The 22,336-nt window shown below is 43.3% G+C and overlaps 1 protein-coding gene across 1 annotated transcript; it reads right to left on the bottom strand.

Annotated features, from left to right (window-relative positions):
• Nucleotides 1-10,017: 10,017 nt before the first annotated feature.
• On the bottom strand, nucleotides 10,018-17,500 carry LOC139554598 (voltage-dependent calcium channel gamma-6 subunit-like). The gene is made up of 5 exons (XM_071367525.1): nucleotides 17,403-17,500; nucleotides 14,950-15,378; nucleotides 14,217-14,291; nucleotides 13,397-13,534; nucleotides 10,018-12,586 (listed from the first exon to the last, which is right to left on the bottom strand). The coding sequence occupies exons 2-5, from the start codon at nucleotides 15,371-15,373 to the stop codon at nucleotides 12,363-12,365; spliced, it is 861 nt and encodes a 286-aa protein (XP_071223626.1). The 5' UTR covers nucleotides 15,374-15,378; nucleotides 17,403-17,500; the 3' UTR covers nucleotides 10,018-12,362.
• Nucleotides 17,501-22,336: the final 4,836 nt, after the last annotated feature.

The raw sequence follows: 22,336 nt of genomic DNA on the forward strand, positions 1-22,336 counted from the left end.
TATTGTGTGGAGTGTGTTATTTGACATCTAAACAAGATGGTAATAATACAAATGAATGTAAAAATGTTTGGAAATGAAATGGTGCACATTTTTTCCGTTCATATTGCTGAATCTACTATAACGACACAGGGCGAGGCCCAGATGCAGACACAGGAGGCAGATGGTTCGAGTCTGACATTTATTAAAATACAAAGGGCAGGCAATAGGCAGGTCGAGGAAAGGCAGAAGTTCATTAACCAGGTCAGAGTCTGAAAGGTACAGGGCAGCAGGCAGGCAGCTCGAGGTCAGGGCAGGCTGAATGGTCAGGCAGGCGGGCTCAGTGTCAGGGCAGGCAGAAAAGGTCAGAACCGGGAGGGCTAGAAAACAGACTAGGAAAAACAGGAACACAGAAAAATCACGCTGGTAGGCTTGACGAGACGAACTGGCAACAGACAAACAGAGAACACAGGTATAAATGCACTGGGGGTAATGGGGAAGATGGGCGACACCTGGAGGGGGGTGGAGACAAGCACGAAGACAGGTGAAACAGATCAGGGTGTGACATCTACAAAACAGACTGGGACATTGACTCATCTCAACAGATAACCACTTTTGAGGTGACAAAAAACATGTGTAATGTTTGTTCAATACCTTAACAGGTGACCTTGATTGTCCAGTTGATATTGGGTCAGAGGTCACAGAAATGAACGCTGAGGCTAAGAAAGACACAGGCCCAGAAAAGCTGCAGAATTCCTTAACACATGACTAAAAGTACAGTTGATGAATTGAATAATAATTGAATAACACTGAATCTCTTCACTCTTGGGGTGGAAATGAAAGTGACTGTTTTAATCTCATTAAAGCAATGACTTTGGAGGATGAAGGGAGCTAGGGAGGGAGATGGATGCTCTATTTGTTTTTTTTGTTGTTTCATTAGTCCTTTCTCTCTGGGGAGCCCTGGGTTGTGTTCAGTAGGGTACACTGTAGCAAAACATTTGAAAACATTTGAGTGTTTCTTATTGGAAAATGTAATGTCTCCCTGTTTCAAAACTTTTCCCTGTACTGAACCATAGTTCCTGGAACAGTGCTATAAAGGTAAATGTGAAGAGAAAATACCTTGGGTCAGGTTGGCACGATAGTGTGAACATTTGTAATGTGCCCCTGGTCCCTAGAAATCACCCTGACAGGAATTAGGGACCAGTGACATGGACAGGAGACCTGTGATCCCTGCTGGGTCAGTGCGACATTCATAACAAGTTAAGTTACGAGGTGGTGGGGCTTCCTTTATTTTGGTCATATCAAGAGAGCTCAGTTCTTCGTAATACGTCTTGATTCTTGCTGACACACACACACACACACACACACACACACACACACACACACACACACACACACACACACACACACACACACACACACACAAAAGGTCATAACACCCATGATCACCATCACTCTCACACACACACACACACACACACACACACACACACACACACACACACACACACACACACACACACACACAAAAGGTCATAACACCCATGATCACCATCACTCTCACACACGCACACACACACGCACGCACGCACGCACGCACGCACGCACGCACGCACGCACACACACACACACACACACACACACATATACAGGCTACACACACTTACAAGCAAAGGCATTGGAAACGATTAGACACTCTCACTTCACTTACCCACACTGAAAATGATTAACATGTTATATATACAGCTTGGGCCGAGTGTCAGGTGTCTAGAGACGGTTGGTTCGTGTTTCAGGTCTAAATGCCAGGTCAGGAGGGTGGAGAACGGGGGTAGAGGTTAACACAGCATAGACCCCACCACCAATCGTCTGGACCCCGTCCCAAAGGAGGAGCCACCAGAGGCGGGGTGAGACATGAGTAACAGTGTGTGTGGCATTTATAGAGACACATGATAGGCCTACACGAGGACCAGACCGGAATGACTTTTTTAAAAATTGTGGGAAGGGCGGGCTGAGTTGGTGGTGGGGGAGGGGGGGGTTGTTTAAATTGGACGATGTTGGAGATGGGGATCACAGTTTGAATCCAAGGTTTGTGTCGCTTATCCACTTCAGCAGTATTCGCCAAGCTCTACATTTTGTGGCGGAAGGTGATAACATGTGGCAGACAGTGGAGACAGAGCTGGAAAGAGGTCAAGATGGTGACTGAGATGTGAGTTTAAGATGACGGAGAGATGAATGACGAAGACAGAAAAAAGGCGCAAGAGAGTCTTGTCTTCACATTTAATAGATAAATCAAGTCTTACATACGCAATTATATTCATTAGAAACCACAGAAACAATTCACCTTCCAATACCCACTGAACTCTCACTATAAAAAGATCAAGTAGATCAAACACCTTACAGTATTTATAAACGTGTGACATTTGGGTTACACAGAACACGTGAAATGTTCGTAGGTTAATTATTTACAACACTGAAAGCTCATATGATTCTGAATAGTTTTTTTTACAATGCAACCTTATATATGTTGACTTCAGAAAGTATCTCTATCTCTTGACATATTTCACATTTAGTTGTGTTACAGCCTGAATTCAAAATGGATTAAATTAAATACAAATTCTCACCCATCTACACATAATACCCCATAACGACAAAGTGAAAACATGTCTTTAGAAACGTTTTCAAATGTATTAACATTTAAAACAGAAATATCTAATTTACATAGTATTCACACCCCTGAGTCAGTACTTTGAAAGGTGTATTCATATCCCAGTGTCTGGTGGAAAGCAGACTGAACCAGGCTTTCCTCTTGGATTTTGCCTGTGCTTAGCTCCATTCAGATTTGTTTTATCCTGAAAAACTACCCAGTCCTTAATTTTTATTTTATTTATTTTTATTTTTTATTTCACCTTTATTTAACCAGGTAGGCTAGTTGAGAACAAGTTCTCATTTGCAACTGCGACCTGGCCAAGATAAAGCATAGCAGTGTGAACAGACAACACAGAGTTACACATGGAGTAAACAATAAACAAGTCAATAACATGGTAGAAAAAAGAGAATCTATATACAATGTGTGCAAAAGGCATGAGGTAGGCAATAAATCGAATAATTACAATTTAGCAGATTAACACTGGAGTGATAAATCATCAGATGATCATGTGCAAGAAGAGATACTGGTACTGGTGTGCAAAAGAGCAGAAAAGTAAATAAATAAAAGCAGTATGGGGGGTGAGGTAGGTAAATTGGGTGGGTAGTTTACAGATGGACTATGTACAGCTGCAGCGATCGGTTAGCTGCTCGGATAGCAGATTTTTAAAGTTGTTGAGGGAGATAAAAGTCTCCAACTTCAGAGATTTTTGCAATTCGTTCCAGTCGCAGGCAGCAGAGAACTGGAAGGAAAGGCGTCCAAATGAGGTTTTAGCTTTAGGGATGATCAGTGAGATACACCTGCTGGAGCGCGTGCTGCGGGTGGGTGTAGCCATCGTGACCAGTGAACTGAGATAAGGCGGCACTTTACCTAGCATAGCCTTGTAGATGACCTGGAGCCCGTGGGTCTGACGACGAACATGTAGCGAGGGCCAGCCGACTAGGGCATACAGGTTGCAGTGGTGGGTCGTATAAGGTGCTTTAGTAACAAAACGAATGGCACTGTGATAAACTGCATCCAGTTTGCTGAGTAGAGTGTTGGAAGCTATTTTGTAGATGACATCGCCGAAGTCGAGGATCGGCAGGATAGTCAGTTTTACTAGGGTAAGTTTGGCGGCGTGAGTGAAGGAGGCTTTGTTGCGGAATAGAAAGCCGATTCTTGATTTGATTTTGGATTGGAGATGTTTGATATGAGTCTGGAAGGAGAGTTTGCAGTCTAGCCAGACACCTAGGTACTTATAGATGTCCACATATTCTAGGTCGGAACCGTCCAGGGTGGTGATGCTAGTCGGGCGTGCGGGTGCAGGCAGCGAACGGTTGAAAAGCATGCATTTGGTTTTACTAGCGTTTAAGAGCAGTTGGAGGCCACGGAAGGAGTGTTGTATGGCATTGAAGCTCGTTTGGAGGTTAGATAGCACAGTGTCCAAGGAAGGGCCGGAAGTATATAGAATGGTGTCGTCTGCGTAGAGGTGGATCAGGGAATCGCCCGCAGCAAGAGCAACATCATTGATGTATACAGAGAAAAGAGTCGGCCCGAGAATTGAACCCTGTGGTACCCCCATAGAGACTGCCAGAGGACCGGACAACATGCCCTCCGATTTGACACACTGAACTCTGTCTGCAAAGTAGTTGGTGAACCAGGCAAGGCAGTCATTAGAAAAACCGAGGCTACTGAGTCTGCCGATAAGAATATGGTGATTGACAGAGTCGAAAGCCTTGGCCAGGTCGATGAAGACGGCTGCACAGTAATGTCTTTTATCGATGGCGGTTATGATGTCGTTTAGTACCTTGAGCGTGGCTGAGGTGCACCCGTGACCGGCTCGGAAACCGGATTGCACAGCGGAGAAGGTACGGTGGGATTCGAGATGGTCAGTGATCTGTTTGTTGACTTGGCTTTCGAAGACCTTAGATAGGCAGGGCAGGATGGATATAGGTCTGTAACAGTTTGGGTCCAGGGTGTCTCCCCCTTTGAAGAGGGGGATGACCGCGGCAGCTTTCCAATCCTTGGGGATCTCAGATGATACGAAGGAGAGGTTGAACAGGCTGGTAATAGGGGGTGCGACAATGGCGGCGGACAGTTTCAGAAATAGGGGGTCCAGATTGTCAAGCCCAGCTGATTTGTATGGGTCCAGGTTTTCCAGCTCTTTCAGAACATCTGCTATCTGGATTTGGGTAAAGGAGAAGCTGGGGAGGCTTGGGCGAGTAGCAGCGGGGGGGGCGGGGCTGTTGGCCAAGGTTGGAGTCGCCAGGAAGAAGGCATGGCCAGCCATTGAGAAATGCTTGTTGAAGTCTTCGATTATCACGGATTTATCGGTGGTGACCGTGTTACCTAGCCTCAGTGCAGTGGGCAGCTGGGAGGAGGTGCTCTTGTTCTCCATGGACTTTACAGTATCCCAGAACTTTTTGGAGTTAGAGCTACAGGATGCGAATTTCTGCTTGAAAAAGCTGGCCTTTGCTTTCCTGACTGACTGCGTGTATTGGTTCCTGACTTCCCTGAACAGTTGCATATCGCGGGGGCTCTTCGATGCTATTGCAGTTCGCCACAGGATGTTTTTGTGCTGGTCGAGGGCAGTCAGGTCTGGAGTGAACCAAGGGCTATATCTGTTCTTGGTTCTGCATTTTTTGAACTGAGCATGCTTGTCTAATATGGTGAGGAAGTAACATTTAAAGAATGACCAGGCATCCTCAACTGACGGGATGAGGTCAATATCCTTCCAGGGTACCCGGGCCAGGTCGATTAGAAAGGCCTGCTCGCAGAAGTGTTTTAGGGAGCGTTTGACAGTGATGAGGGGTGGTCGTTTGACCGCAGACCCGTGGCGGATACAGGCAATGAGGCAGTGATCGCTGAGATCTTGATTGAAGACAGCAGAGGTGTATTTGGAGGGCAGGTTGGTCAGGATAATGTCTATTAGGGTGCCCATGTTTACGGATTTAGGGTTGTACCTGGTGGGTTCCTTGATGATTTGTGTGAGATTGAGGGCATCAAGCTTGGATTGTAGGACTGCCGGGGTGTTAAGCATATCCCAGTTTAGGTCACCTAACAGAACAAACTCTGAAGCTAGATGGGGAGCGATCAATTCACAGATGGTGTCCAGGGCACAGCTGGGAGCTGAGGGGGGTCGGTAGCAGGCGGCAACAGTGAGAGACTTATTTCTGGAGAGATTAATTTTTAAAATTAGAAGTTCGAACTGTTTGGGCATAGACCTGGAAAGTATGACAGAACTTTGCAGGCTATCTCTGCAGTAGATTGCAACTCCTCCCCCTTTGGCAGTTCTATCTTGACGGAAAGTGTTATAGTTGGGTATGGAAATCTCAGAATTTTTGGTGGCCTTCCTAAGCCAGGATTCGGACACGGCAAGGACATCAGGATTGGCAGAGTGTGCTAAAGCGGTGAGTAAGGCAAACTTAGGGAGGAGGCTTCTGATGTTGACATGCATGAGGCCAAGGCTTTTTCGATCGCAGAAGTCAACAAATGAGGGTGACTGGGGACATGCAGGGCCTGGGTTTACCTCCACATCACCCGAGGAACAGAGGAGTAGTAGGATGAGGGTGCGGCTAAAGGCTATCAAAACTGGTCGCCTAGAGCGTTGGGGACAAAGAATAAAAGGAGCAGATTTATGGGCGTGGTAGAATAGATTCTGGGCATAATGTGCAGACAGGGGTATGGAGGGGCGCGGGTACAGCGGAGGCAAGCCCAGGCACTGGGTGATGATAAGAGAGGTTGTATCTCTGGACATGCTGGTCTCAATGGGTGAGGTCACCGCATGTGTGGGGGGTGGGACAAAGGGGGTATCAGAGGTACGGAGAGTGGAACTACAGGGTCCATTGCAAACCAAAACAATGACAATGAAAACTAGCCTGAACAACAGTATGCAAGGCATATTGATATTTGAGAGAGACATACAATAAGGCATAAAGTGATTGCAGGTCTTGATTGGGAGAGGAGAGCTAGCTAAAACAACAGGTAAGATAACAGCAGCAATAACAGGGTGCTAGTCTGACACAGCAACAACAGGTAAAAATGGCGATGACTAGGCAGAGAGGGTCGGATTAACTACACACAGATCCTGAGTTAAAGCACAGAGCCGACAGATAAGACACAAATAAACAGAATGGAGTACCGTGAATTAATGGACAGTCAAGCATGCATCAGCTATGTAGCCACGTGATCATAGTGTCCAGGGGGCAGCCGTAGATGGAGCAGAGGAGGCCTCCACTAAGCTAGCACGCGGCGTGTAAAGTTAGTAGCCCGGGGGGTGGTCTGCTCAGACGGAGGGGGTCTGCTCAGACGTGGTTGTGTCGACAGAGAATCCAAGCCAGATGGCGATGGCGAAAGAGAGGTTGTGAATTGTAGAATAGTGTTTGCTAACTGGTGCTAGCTTCGTGGCAGTGGCAGTGGCACTAGCTCTTCAGCTAGCCGGCAGATGGGCCTAGCTCGAGGCTAGCTCAAGGCTAACTGGTGCTTGCTTCGGGACAGAGGTGTTAGCCAGTAGTAGCCACTCGGTTGCAGCTAGCTAGCTGTGATGATACGGTGTAATTGTCCAGAGCTTGCGTCAGGAATCCGGTGATGTGGTAGAGAAAAAGCAGTCCTATATGCTCTGGGTTGATATCGCGCTTGCAGCTAGCCGGCAGATGGGCCTAGCTCGAGGCTAGCTCAAGGCTAACTGGTGCTTGCTTCGGGACAGAGGTGTTAGCCAGTAGTAGCCACTCGGTTGCAGCTAGCTAGCTGTGATGATACGGTGTAATTGTCCAGAGCTTGCGTCAGGAATCCGGTGATGTGGTAGAGAAAAAGCAGTCCTATATGCTCTGGGTTGATATCGCGCTGCAGCTAGCCGGCAGATGGGCCTAGCTCGAGGCTAGCTCAAGGCTAACTGGTGCTTGCTTCGGGACAGAGGTGTTAGCCAGTAGTAGCCACTCGGTTGCAGCTAGCTAGCTGTGATAATACGGTGTAATTGTCCAGAGCTTGCGTCAGGAATCCGGTGATGTGGTAGAGAAAAAGCAGTCCTATATGCTCTGGGTTGATATCGCGCTTGCAGACTGGCAGGTATCGGCCCGGTATTGAAGCTGGCTGTGTCCGAGTTAAGGGCGAAGACCGCAGCAGTGGCTAACTGACTACTAGCTAGTAGCTAGTTATCTGGCTAGCTTCTGATTGGGGTTACGTTTCTAAAGTATATAAAAAATAGCAGGTCCGTACCACATTGGGTGAGGCGGAATGTAGGAATGTATATTCAGTTCCTAGATGGAAAGTGAAATTAAAATAAATACGAAATGTATACGAAAAATACGAATACTATTTACACGGGACAAGACAGGACAAAGACACATCCGACTGCTACGCCATCTTGGTTTCGACTGACAAGCATACCCATAAGATGATGCAGCCACCACTATGCTTGAAAACATGAAGAGTGGTACTCAATAACATGTTGTATTTGATTTGCCCCAAACATGATAGTTTGTATTCAGGACAAAAATAAACATTTTGCCACATTTTTTAAGTATTACTTTAGTGCCATGTTGCAAACAGGATGCATGTTTCGGAATGTTTTTATTCTGTATAGACTTCCATCTTTTCACTCTGATAATTAGGTTAGTATTGTGGATTAACTACAATGTTGTTGATCCATCCTCAGTTTTCTCCTATCACAGACATTAAACTCCGTAACGGTTTTTAAGTCACCATTGGCCTCATGTTGAAATCCCTGAGTGGTTTCCTTTCTCTCCGGCAACTGAGTTAGGAAGGATGCCTGTATCTTTGTAGTGACTGGGTGTATTGATACACCATCCAAAGTGTAATTAATAACTTCACGATGCTCAAAGGGATATTCAATGTCTGCTTTTTATTAATTTTTTATCCATCTACCAATAGGTGGTCTTCTTTGCGAGGCATTGGAAGACATCGCTGGTCTTTGCGGTTGAATCTGTGTTTGAATTCACTGCTTAGCTGAGGGACCTTACAGATAATTGTATGTGTGGGGTACAGAGATGAGGCAGTTATTCAAAAATCATGTTAAACACTATTATTGCAAACAGAGGGAATCCATGCAACTTATTGTGACTTGTTAAGTCCATTTTTACTCCTGAACTTATTTAGGCTTGCCATAACAACGAGTTTATTGACTGAAGACATTTCAGCTTTTCATTTTTAATTAATCTGTAAAAATTTCGAAAAACATAATTCCACTTTGACATTATGGGGCCATTAGGCCAGTGACAAAAATTGCAATCTAATTAATTGTAAATTCAGACTGTAACACAACAAAATGTGGAAAAAGTAAAGGGGTGTGAATACTTTCAGAAAGCACTGTATCTGGTTAGTAGCCTAAATGCTGCAGTAAATTGTGGCACTTTACCTCTTCAATAAGGTTTACGATGAAATTGCCTGTTCTTTCAGCCAGAGATGTTTTTAGACAGTGCCGCTTTAGTAATTTACGGCCATTTCTATAATATAGTCACCCACGTACCTGGAGCAGATGGTGCGTCTAACATTTAAAGGGACATTGGACTCCAAAATCAACATTGTCAGATGTTTTTAAGACCTCAAAAGTAGTCTAATGTCAGTATGAGTCCACACATCCCACGCCACTGGTTATGTAGATCAGGCTACACAAATTAATGGAAAAGATAAGCACCGCAGATCTGGAATTTACATCTTTTACATTACTTTTAAATTGTGGAAAATAACTGAATCTACAAAACATGATGACCTGGGACGTAGACTAATTGTGACATTACCTTTGAGGTCTGAAAATATTTAGATTTTAGAGGGTAATGTCTCTTTGATATATTTATATGCACGGTGCAATTGGAAAGTATTCAGACCCCTTGTCTTTTTCCACATTTTGTTACGTTACAGCCTTATTCTAAAATGTATTAAATAAAAAAATGTACTCATCAATCTACACACAATACCTCATAACGACAAGGCGGAAACAGGTTTTTATAAATTTTTGGAAATGTATTAAAATAAAAAATATCTTATTTACATAAGTATTCAGACCCTTTACTATGATACACGAAATTGAACTAAGGAACATCTTGCTTCCATTGATCATCCTTGAGATGTTTCTACAACTTGATTGGAGTACACCTGTCTTAAATTAATTTGAATAGACATGATTTGGAAAGGCAGACACCTGTCTATATAAGGTCCCAGAGTTGACAGTGCATGTCAGAGCAAAAACCAAGCCATGAGGTCAAAGGAATTGTCCGTAGAGCTCCGAGACAGGATTGTGTTGAGGCACAGATCTGGGGAAGGGTACCAAAAAATGTCTGCAGCATTGAAGGTCTCCAAAAACCCAGTGGCCTCCATCATTCTTAAATGGAAGAAGTTTGGAACCACCAAGACTCGTCCTAGAGCTGGTCGCCTGGCCAAACTGAACAATCGGGGGAGAAGGGCCTTGGTCAGGGAGGTGACCAAGAACCCGATGGTCACTCTGACAGAGCTCCAGAGTTCCTCTGTGGAGATGAGAGAACCTTCCAGAAGGACAACCATCTCTGCAACACTGCACCAATCAGGCCTTTATGGTAGAGTGGCCAGACGGAAGCCACTCCTCAATAAAAGGCACATGACAGCCTGATTGGAGTTTGCCAAAAGGTACCTAAATGACTCTCACACCATGAGCAACAAGATTCTCTGGTCTGATGAAACCAAGATTGAACTCTTTGGCCTCAATGCCAAGCTTCACGTCTGGAGGAAACCTGGCACCATCCCTATGGTGAAGCATGGTGGTGGCAGCATCATGCTGTGGGGATGTTTTTCAGCTGCAGGGATTGGGAGACTAGTCAGGATCAAGGGAAAGATGAACAGAGCAAAGTACAGAGAGATCCTTGATGAAACCCTGCTCCAGAGCGCTCCGAACCTCTGACTGGGGCGAAGGTTCACCTTCCAACAGGACAATGACCCTAAGCACACAGGCAAGACAATACAGGAGTGGCTTCGGGACAAGTCTCTGAATGTCCTTGAGTGGCCCAGCCAGAGCCCAGACTTGAACCTGATCGAACATCTCTTGAGAAAATAGCTGTGTTTAGCGACGCTCCCCATCCTACCTGACAGAGCTTGAGAGGATCTGCAGAGAAGAATGGGAGAAACTCCCCAAATACAGGTGTGCCAAGCTTGTAGCGTCATACCCAAAAAGATTCAAGGCTGTAATCGCTGCAAAGGTGCTTCAACAAAATACTGAATAAAGAGTCTGAATACTTAGTAAATGTGATATTTCAGTTTTTTTGTTTTAATAAATGTAGAAAGAAATCTAACAAACTGTCGTTGCGTTGTCATTATGGGGTATTGTTAATAGATTGATGAGGGGGGAAAAAACTATGTAATCCATTTTAGAATAAGGCTGTAACGTAACAAAATGTGTAAAAAGTAATGGTGTCTGAATACTTCCCGAATGCACTGTATCTGTATATTAAAGGCAGTTGTAAAAACATTACAATATCATGGGATTGTGTATGTATTTATTTAATAGAAACTCTAGATTTTTTGTACGGTACTTTCTTTCTGTGTAATAGATCTGAAACCCTGTTACTATCTTTAAAAGTATACTCTCTAATGAGACTGTCGATCACAACATCATCAACGTTTTGGCAAAAATACTTTAAAAGTAATGTTTACAAATTCAAAAAACAACTGTAAACAGTTGTTCTTGTTACGTTCATTTAATGTTATTTTGAATAACTTGAATTTCACACTTGGGGAGATGTTTGAACATACCAGCACATTACACTTTTGCCCATGCAATGTGATATTTTCGCTGTCAACTAACACCTTTGATTCTCCCAAGAAATGTGTCAGTAGCTAGGTTTCCATCCAATTGGTGACAGATGTTCAGGTGAGTATTCTAAAATCATCATAAAAACAAATATGTGCATTTTCCCAACAGACATGTTTCGATCAAATGTACTTATTGAAGATTAAAGGGGTTTTCATCCCATTTTCAACTCTACTGAGTTTTCTCACAAAAAAAGTTTGCGTTATATAGCGTGGTCGCATACACTGGTTTTGTCACTTGAGCTTGAAGCCACGAACGCGCATTTCGCTGTTGGCTAGAGCGCACCTATAGCCTACCATTATTATGGACAAAAGAGCAACAATATTTTTATTTGTCAAACGGCAGCCAAGCATCGATTATCAGTTCACCAGAATAAGACCCTCAATATTTATTGGAAAGGAGCATCAAGCTCATCACCTTGCACTTTCACCAGCCTGTGAAGTTTGTCATAAATGATTTAATCTGTAGCCTAATAGACTGCATGCTTTCCCGACGAGTCGTAGTGGGAGGACCACACAACATGTCATTGCGTGACTCAAAGTTTACTCGATATGATGGTTAAAATCGTTTCCACCGACATTTCTCGCATAATTCATTTTACCGACAAAGAAAGATCCCACCTTGTCTGACGTATTTTGTTTTGTTGACATTTGGAAAGTTTACCCCCCCAAAATGTTTCCAAAAAATATGTGTCACGCCTGTCATGACATTTTGTTATTCAACATGCATTTTACTCACATATACATGTTGGATGGAAACCTGGTTATCGTAAGTGTTAATTATTCAGCTTTCATAAGTCAAGAGCAGTATAATGTCCCTTTAATGAGCTCTACTGATTTATGCAAAATAAAGAGAGAGAAAACATTTAAGACAAGGAACATCTTCGTGAAATGTAAAACTGCAAGAGACACCATTTCTCGACAACAGTTATAAGACATACAGATAAAGTGCAATACTTCCTTCTCTTCACTAGCTGTCACTTTCATTTTTGGGGGGAAAACACCTTCGCCAGGGGCTGAATGGCAGTGCAAGCAAGAGAAAGAGGATTCCGCCCAAAATAAGCATGACCCCTGCACACCCAATACAGGACACTGACCAAGACAGCTCGTGATGCAACGGCACCGAGTGGTCACTGGCTAGGAAGGAGAGGACCGATTGGTTGAAAACAGTAAGAGATAGGAGCATCAGGAGGCCTAAGAGAGAGAAGGAGAGAGAGAGAAAGAGAGGGATGAAGAACAAAAGAGAGAGATATTAGGGGCTTGGTGTGTGTGGAGATGGTAAATACATCTTACTGATGGGTCGGTGGAGGTGGTATTGATGTATGTGACCTTTTCCTCATCCACTTCTCAGAGCCTCAGAGTATATCAGGACTGGACAGGTGCCATGACTAATGCCCTGTGTATCTAATTAGTGAGCTCCCTTGATACACTTGAATAATAGCTCTATGTTTTTTGTTTAAAAAAATTATAATTGTGTTGAGTACCAGTAGCTTTGTTTTGTTTCTGCTGCATGCACAGGTTTAGTCCTAACTGGCTCCTAACTCTCTGCAACATGGGTAAGGTCTGAATTGTGTTCTCCTCGCATCCTATCTCCTATCTCCTTCTCAAAACCCATTGGATGACAAAGCCAGAGGTCCTTCCCCTCTGACCTTCTCCTCCAATGGATTTTGAGAAGGAGACAAGGAGAGAGGACACAAGGAGTATGCAATTGAGCATGAGATCTTCCCATGGTCTCATTAGATATGTGACATTTAACCATTGTAGTTATACACTGAGTGTACAAAACATTTTTAACAGTTGAACCCCCCCACCCCTTTTGCCCTCAGAACTTGTCGGAAAGCTTGCCCATGTTGACTCCAATGCTTCCCACAAGGGATCAATAAGGGATCATCGCTTTTCACCTGGATTCACCTGGTCAGTCTATGACATGGAAAGAGCAGGTACTCTTAATGTTATGTCAACACAGTGTATAATACCTTGGCTGTCACATGTCTACTCGCTCACCTGACAGAATGAAGCAAACCGAAGCAGGCTTGAGGAAGAACGATTCTCCTTTGCTGAGGGCTGTGGTGATGCATATGGCCCCCATGACCATCAGGAAGAGACCGAAGAGGGCCATCATGGCTGCCGCCACATTCAGACCTGGGAAGAGAGAAACGCTTGTTGTCTTGATACAGGTACATTCCATTATTCATAGTACATTTGCACCGGGTACAGTTACATTTTAGTCATTTAGCAGACTCTCTTATCTCCGGATAAGAATGCCCTTGCAATGAGGGCATTCAACCAAGGTAAGTAAAACAACCACATAAGTGAAACATTGTTCAAAAATGGCAATCTACAAAAAGGTAAAGGTCATGGCATCCACGTATAATTCTAACAGAAATTGGTACATCACCTCTGACTAGCCTAGAGGATAATGGAAGCGTTAAATGTCACACTCCTGACATACACGGCATCATTCCCATTGAAACTAATCCAAAACACAGAAGACATTGTTTCTTTTGCGCATAATAAATCCAAAGATGTTGAATTTGGCCCTCAGTGCCCCTCTTAAACAATATGGTGCACGACACTTCTGGTTTAGAGCTCGAGAAAATAACAGGATTTCACAATTGGTCCCCATAGACCCACGAAGAAAAGCCGTCTTGCTGACTTCAATGCCATAACAGAAAAGGAGTAGGAGGAATACATTATAGACACTCACTGCAGTCAATGGCTGACCCAGTGAAACATAGACGACAGACTCCAAGAAGAAAGAAAGAGAGTGGGCGGGCAAGGTGGGACATAGGTTGAAAGAGGGCAGGGGGACAAGCTGACTCACTCTTTTCTGTCGTCTTCTGGAAGATGACAGCATTCTCTCCGGTGGTGTAGAACTTGAAGTAGTTGCAGTGAGATTCTGAAGGAGATGAGGAGAGACGAGGAACGTATTTGAAACGGATGGAGACCTTATCCACTTGCCCATCACCATCATTTTATTGAGATTCGTACGGCTTGCTGCACACTAGTTATCGTACATTCACGCACATCAATGACAATACCAAGGCTATTATCTCTTCTATACAATTAGTGTCATGGCATCTCGTAATCTAATACATGCAGTTGATCCTACATATAGACTACCATACAAATATACTACAGCACTGCCTTCACTAGTATTCTATTTTAGTACAGTATTTGAGAGTAATATGTGTGTTAGTTCAAGGTAAGCATCTATCTAAGCATCTATCTACAGAATGTAAATGTATATTGCAGTCCATCTGTGACCCAGTCTACACCTGCATCCAGTGGTTGGATTGTGGACACAATGCTAATACCTGATATCTAGCCGTATCTAATGGTGGGGGCTATAGCTATGTAATTAAATCATAATTGTCACTTCTGGCCTTGAAATCATGAGATTTGGCTGAACTACCCCTTTCAAATCTGTCATAGAAGGGTCCATAGGATTTCTCAAGAGAGCGTTTTGTATAGTTTTGAATGAATGAGTTTGAGTGAATGCTGTTTGGTTTACACAAAATCATGCAGGCCTATTCATGCAGCCCCAGAGCAGTCACCTCCTGGCAGTTCAGCCGGCCCACAGCTCTCTCGCTCAGGGTCAATGTCCGCCACCCACAGAGTCCGGGAGCATCCTTTCCACAGCCCGTAGTGAGCCGCCAGACACGTCTGGTTGTTGTAGAAGTTCTTGGGCGGGGACAGCTCCACCCAATACTCTGTGCCCAAGCCCAAGACTGTCAATACCACGCCCACGATGGCCACGAAGAACGCCAGCTTAATCTTGCCCTTCTGGACCTCGCTCATGCCCCCTGGGTGTCTCGATGTCAACGCTTTTGCCCGGCGCTTAACTCCCATAGCACCAGCCCCAGCCCCTCTGCCACCCATGACACCGGTCAGTCCCAGTGGACCTGCTCCTGGTCCTACGCCCAGCCCTGGTGGAATCGGTCTGCCATCCTCTTCGTGCAGAAAGAAGGTGGACCACATAACAGCTTTGCAGATGTTCACGATTGGAAAAAAATGAATATGAATAATGGCTAAAGACAGGTAGAGAGTGCAGGAGACAGGGAATGGGTTTCTATGGTGAAGTGGCAGTGGAGCAATAGAAATGATGCTAGACAGGGATTGTTTTGGCAAGCGGGATGGAGGGACATGTGGGAGGACAGGGGGGAAACAGGAAGATGTGGGAGGACAGGAAAAGAAGGTAAATGGGAATTAGCAGCACTGCTGACTCAGTTTATGAAGCAAACATGCTAAACCCATGATAAAAAAGGATAAACCATGTTTAGGTTTATCAGTGCAGAAATATATATTTTTTTGTTTTTTTGGTGTCGGCACAAATCATTAATTGTAAGTTAGTAACACCAGACATCGAAAGCTTGATGTAAAAGGTGGTTTGGAAGAAGGATGCAATGATGAGTGGGTCATAATGAAAAATGAGTCATAAATTAGAATAGATTTGGAAAAAATATCAAAAAGAGAGGTAGCTTCTGGGTAGAAGTTGGGAAACAGAGTTATGGAGGAGAAGCCAGGAAGGCGAAAGCAGCTTATTCTAAATTAAGAAAAAAAATGAGTTTTAACACCAGTAGAAGACAATCTACTGACTTTAAACAATCACAATGTTAGTATAAACTAAATGTTAAAACTGCCGTATCCCCCTTATAGTGGCTGATAAAATCCAACATGGCAAATATCATTTTCATCTTGACGGCTATATGATGGACAATTTAATGCTGCACATAATATTTTCCAACTGCATGGCTGCTACATTGACACTTTCTCACCTTTCAAAGCAAATATTGTGTGCACATATTACATCAGTTACTATCATCAAGTCAGAGTTGTGTTAAAGTCACTTTTTTAAATGGTTTTGTACATCTTAAATAACCATATCTACATTTAGATGTCGACTGAAAGATGGACAACACATTGCTACTGTATCTTACAAAGAAGTCTAAGCAACTAGTACGCTAACTCAAAATAAGGCAATGAAAAGGCAATAATATTTGCACCTCATTACCGTTACCCTCACAGGTAAAAAAAATTGACCGGAAGAGGAAGTTCTGAACAATAAAGATTCAAATTACAGATGCAAAATAGTCCGGTATGATTCAGTCTTGAATACCTCTTTTGGGTTGGTCCCTTTTTTTCAATTTACGCCTAAAATGACATACCCAAATCTAACTGCCTGTAGCTCAGGCCCTGAAGCCAGGATATGCATATTCCTTGATACCATTTGAACGGAAACACTTTGTGGAAATGTGAAAGGAATGTAGGAGAATAAAACACATTAGATCTGGTAAAAGATAATACAAGAAAAAAAATATTTAAAAAAATAAAAAATTGTACCATCATCTTTGAAAAGCAAGAGAGAGGCCATAATATATTATTCCAGCCAAGGTGCAATTTAAGTTTTTGGCCACTAGATGGCAGCAGTGTATGTGCAAAGTTTCAGACTGATCCAATTGCATTTCTGTTAAAACTTTTGTATCAAGACTGCCCAAATGTGCCTAATAACTTTTCATGTTCAGAACTGTGCACTCTCCTCAAGCAATTGGACAGTGCAGTTAGATTAACAATAATTTAAGCTTTCTGCCAATATCAGATATGTCTATGGGAAATGTTCTTGTTACTTACAACCTCATGCTAATTGCATTAGCCTACGTTAGCTCAACCGGGACCCACCAATCTTGAAGAAGTTTTAAAGTGCCTCGCAATATTCCATTCAAATCAACTTATTCCATTTCAATACCCATTGAAATATACAACATTGTGATCAGTAACTCCATTAAATAAGCAAAAAAAACGCAAACTCAACCAGCAACAAATGCCGACACCCCAGAGCAAATTTAAAGGCCATAATAAGTATAAGCAATTCCATTTATTTTTCAATGATGTAATTCAATATCCCTCTACGACGGACCCAAATTAATTTATTTCTACAAATTTTGCTTTACTATACACTCAGTCATGGCCACATTACGAATCATAACAATGATATGAAGAAATTGCTGACCTGTTCGGTGTGCATGTGGTTCAGTTCGGAATGAAACAGGGCGAGGCGAAGAGAGGGAGTGCGCAAGAGAGGGGTCGCCGAGGAAGAGAGGAAAGGAGGTATGGGGAGGGGAAAGAGGGTGGAGGCCAAAGTAGTCTTGTGTGAGTGGGTGTGTTTAGTAGCTATGTGGCCACACGCCTATGCCTGTGTATATGTTTGTTTAGACATGCACGTACAGTTGTGCTGGATCTATCTGTCTTTGCTGGCCCCTGTAATATCTATGTGCAAGAATATGCGTCAAGAGTGTGTGGTCTCTATATCACTGTGTGTATCACTCTATATCACTATATCAGTGTCTATGTGTGCGTGCGTATGTGTGTGTGTGTGTGTGTGTGTGAGCGTGCACCTGATAGTGTGTGTGTGAGCGTGCACCTGATAGTGTGTGTGTGAGCGTGTGTGTGTGTGTGTGTGTGTGTGTGTGTGTGTGTGTGTGTGTGTGTGTGTGTGTGTGTGTGTGTGTGTGTGTGTGTGTGTGTGTGTGTGTGTGTGTGTGTGTGTGTGTGTGTGTGTGTGTTTTTGGGTGTGTGTGAGAGAGAGACAGAGCGCGCACCCGAAATAATTTAGTGTGTGTGTTTCTTCATTCTATTTTTGACAACCACCTGTTAATGACATACATGTGTTTTTACTAGAGACACAGGCCTGCTGATGAGTTTATGTCAGGAAATGGGGTAAAGGTAGATTCCTGGGGCTTCTGCTAGTATTTTGTAGATTCAAGAATTGTGGCTGCAACACTTCAAATCAGGAACTTTGCATATAGCCTTGGTGTGACGTAGGCTGAGCGAGATCGAGTAATGGCAAGGGGCAAACCGGATACTCTGCCTTTTGCTGACACCTTCAAACCCAGAGTTTATCCATGGTCAATCTGGGTTTGTGTAGGAGACAGTATTATCTGATTCCAGCTAAGCAGCTGGAGTTTCAGGATCTATTCACAGGGTCTATAACAGTTAATTGTAACATACCCTTGAGCAAGATCCAAGGACTTTAAACCTGTATTGCTTGAGTTGACTGGAAGCCTATTTTAAAGCTGCTATATTAAGACGCTATGCAAAAGTGAGTGTGAGTTATGTACATTGCCCTAGATAAAGGCGTCCTCTTGGCAGGAAAAAATATGAAATGGAGACATTTATAAATGTACTTGATTTCTTCCATTCTAAAGGCAACATTATTACAATTGTTTCTGGGGAGACTTAATAAATGATTGATAAAACTCAAATTCAAGCTGAGTCAAACGACCCTTTCTCGTGTATCGGAAAGTTCAATTAAAGATTTGAGCATACCTGTAAATATTTTACACCTCTGCTGCCCAATGCACAACCTTATACAGTGAGTGCATGGGGATGGCTGTTAGTGCCACTACTGTATGTCGAGCACATACCATTCAGATCCTATGTCCAGAAGCACATACAGTACACAACATAGGCATAAGGACCTCAACACCACACCACAACTCCCTATCAGGGGGAAAGATTTATGTAGTGAGGTTATACAGGGACTCCAGGGATGACTGTCTCCAAACCGTGCTACACTAACAGACAGGAGGAGTGTAATCAGTTCTAGACAATATAAACAGTGATCCTGAATACATTTTTTGACTTGTTTGATGTGTTTATTGCACTAGATTTGCATTTAAAACAAATATACATAATGTATGCACAAATCATTTTTTGTAACAAAAATACATGTATATAGTATACAGCTGGTATGTACATTTGGGCCCACATAATAACATATTAGACTATGAGAATGCAACCCAGGGGTATGTGTGACCTCTCTGGTCTAAACAGTGCTTCAACAGGGTTGGTAATTATGCGACTGGAAACATTCATTCGCACAGGGAATTATTCTCCTGGCAGTGACAGAATGCTGCAGTCAGATGTGCTCAGCATTGTGATAAGTAATGAGAGAGACTGGGGGGCCCTGTTTGAATACTTCAGAAATGCATCCTTCCTTCCTTGTTTCCTGGAATATCTTTAAAATGCCTCCTTCGTTCCTTGCGTCCTTGAGGTAAGCACAGATTTAGAAGTGATCGGATAGGCGTAAGCAATGTTATCACCAATCCAACTAATTCAGAGCTCTGATTACTTCAAGAAAGGTAGGAAGGAAGGATGCATTTCTGAAGTACTAGAAAAGGGCCCTGGACTGCGAGTTACTAAGATAATGCAGTAGGGAATGATCTCCATAAGATGGCACTACCAGTCAGAGCTTTGTGGGGTGGCGGTGCTGACAAAATGAGCCACCCTGATTTAAAAGTCAAGCATGGCGAGGTTTGACTCTAATGTGTGATAGGATTAGACCAGTGCGAGGTGATTCGTTAGGGACAAAGTTGGGGTTGTGTTGCATTGGAGTGGTACTAAAATCCACCCAAAAACACTCATTCCTTTAATTTAGTGTTATTTAACATTAATACGTGAGGACAATATTTTTTGTGAACAAATGTTTCATTTTGGCGTTATAATAAGGTTGGTAGCAATATGGAAAATCGTTGTGGAAATCTGTTGCAGGTCAAGTCGACTACAAAATCCACAATGCAATGCTCTCTCTATGAGCCAGCTGGCTAGCTAGCTACACACAATAATACCAAAGACAATATCAGCATGTAACGCAGCTAGTTAGCTGTAAAATCTCAAAAACAAACTGCACTATCCATTTAGAAGTCTATCTCACCATGTTCAACCTGCAGATTTGATGTGCCTCACAGAGTGGAGTCTAACATTCGCAACAGCAGATATACTTTTTAGGAGATGGGAATAGTTGCCCATGCTACGTCAATGGGCCGCGCAGTCCATTCTGGGCGATTCTGGAACAAGGAGCGCTCTCCTTCAAGGAGTGAATGGGAGTCTATTGGGCGCTAGCTCAAAAACCCAACATTAGCACGAATTTCGTCAACAAGAAGTACAACATTACAAATCTTTTACGAGATGTGAGATAATTAACTTGCTATCTGTAGTATCGTATAGCTTTGGAATCCTGACATTCCTTCCTTTCAGGAAAATAGGCACATTTCTCGACATATACACTGACTTTGAGAAGGGATTGCGTAATGATTAGCTTAGCAACCGTGTGACGCAGCATGTGAACGTGATTGGTAGACAGTCTGCATGGGTAGGGCGTTATACGTGACTTTGTTCATTGGATTCCTATCTCCTTTCTATATTATCTCTGGCAACGGCACCATGCAATGCACCCTGGACCATAGAGGCAGACAAATTGGTAAAATGTGCTAGACCCTCTGTTAAATTACACATTTCTTGAGGTAGGAATATCGCAAAAAATATTCGAGAGTAGACATCGGCCAGTAATGAAATCTGACATCTGGATCGACGTTTTCGCGATCTAGAAGTCATATTCAAATGAACATCCAGTGTAGTGAGAGCGACTTTATCACGGTGCTGCGTCATACCGGACGGATTTCTGCCTGCTTGAACGCTAATAACTCAGATGCACATGAAAACATGAAATGACCCCAGGGAATCGATAGAACATCCCTCGGAGGCGCACAAAAACAATATAACATTCAAAATGGGTGAACCTTTCCTTTAATGCCTTATTTGGCATGTAGGCATGGCATAGTGTTGGGGCAGGAGTTCTTCCTGACATGGGGACCTAACCAGGAAAGACTCAAGAGTTTGTTACACTGAGTGTACAAAACATTAGGAACATCTTCCTAATATTGAGTTGCACCCCCTTTTGCCCTCAGAACAGCCTAAATTTGTCGGGGGAATGGATTCTACAAGGTGTCGAAAGCGTTCCACAGGGATGCTGGACCTTGTTGACTCCAACGCTTCCCATAGTTGTGTCAAGTTGGCTGGATGTCCTATGGGTGGTGCACCATTCTTGATACACATGCTAAACTGTTGAGCGTGAAAAACCCAGCAGCGTTGCAGTTCTTGACACAAATCGGTATGTCTGGCACCTACTACGACACCCATTCAAAGGCACTTAAATCTTTTGTCTTGCTCACTCACCCTCTGAATGGCACTCATACACAATCCATGTCTCAATTGTCTCAAGGCTTAAAAATCCTTATTTTTTCCTGTCTCCTCCCCTTCATCTAAACTGATCGAAGTGGATTTAACAGTTGAAATCAATAAAGGATCATAGCTTTCACCTGGATTCACCTGGTCAGTCTATATCATGGAAAGAGCAGGTGCTCCTACTGTTTTGTATGCTCAGTGTATATCTATAGCTATAGCTCGAACGATTGTATATGGTGTGGTATAAGGGTTTAGCAGTGTACATTCCATTGTGGCACTCTATGTGATGTGTGTTGTCTGTATGGCAGTGCATCTCCACTCCTCCCTGACTGTGAGGTGCATTATAACCAGTGGTAATGCTGTGCTTCCTTCTCTCTCTGATTATATTAAGGTCCTGGCTGATGCAGAGAGAGATAAGGGGATTGCCACAGGAGGAGCACCTGCCAGTTATGTGCACTGCGAAGAAAAACGATTACTCATCAACCTCCTTGTCTCTCTCTCAATCCTTCTATCACTCGCTTGGTGACATACAATTGTAATTGAAGGTACACCTAGGCACCCCCCCCCCCCCATAGTCTCAGACCATTTCTCTATCAACAATTACATTTGACACACTCTCTCCTCTCTCACTCATAATATTTCCCCTTCTCAATTTTCTATAAACAAATTTCCTCTCCCATATCTCCTGACAAAATGATCATTATGAAGAGACTGACTGTGTGAAAGAGAAATTACCGTTACTTGAGTTATACCTAGTACTGAGGTGCACTCAGTATAACGTTTAACAGCAGCATATTAATGAGTAACCAACCATTGCAGGAGACACAAAATGGCCGCCCAGCTACCCAATAAAGCCTTTTATTTCCCCAAAGGATCAGTTAGCTGGCCAGGTGTTGGACTGACCAGTTCAAGAACACCTCC

The sequence above is a fragment of the Salvelinus alpinus genome, chromosome 26 (genome assembly GCF_045679555.1).
Source record: "Salvelinus alpinus chromosome 26, SLU_Salpinus.1, whole genome shotgun sequence".
NCBI classification, from domain to species: Eukaryota; Metazoa; Chordata; class Actinopteri; order Salmoniformes; family Salmonidae; genus Salvelinus; species Salvelinus alpinus.

Excerpts from the sequence above, each read along its gene's own strand:
- LOC139554598 (XM_071367525.1), bottom strand. The coding sequence starts at position 15,373 with ATGTGGTCCACCTTCTTTCTGCACGAAGAGGATGGCAGACCGATTCCA. Across the intron at positions 13,535-14,216 it reads CCAGAAGACGACAGAAAAGA|GTCTGAATGTGGCGGCAGCC; the intron begins GTGAGTCAGCTT and ends CTCTCTTCCCAG. Across the intron at positions 12,587-13,396 it reads GGTTTGCTTCATTCTGTCAG|GCCTCCTGATGCTCCTATCT; the intron begins GTGAGCGAGTAG and ends TCTCTCTCTTAG.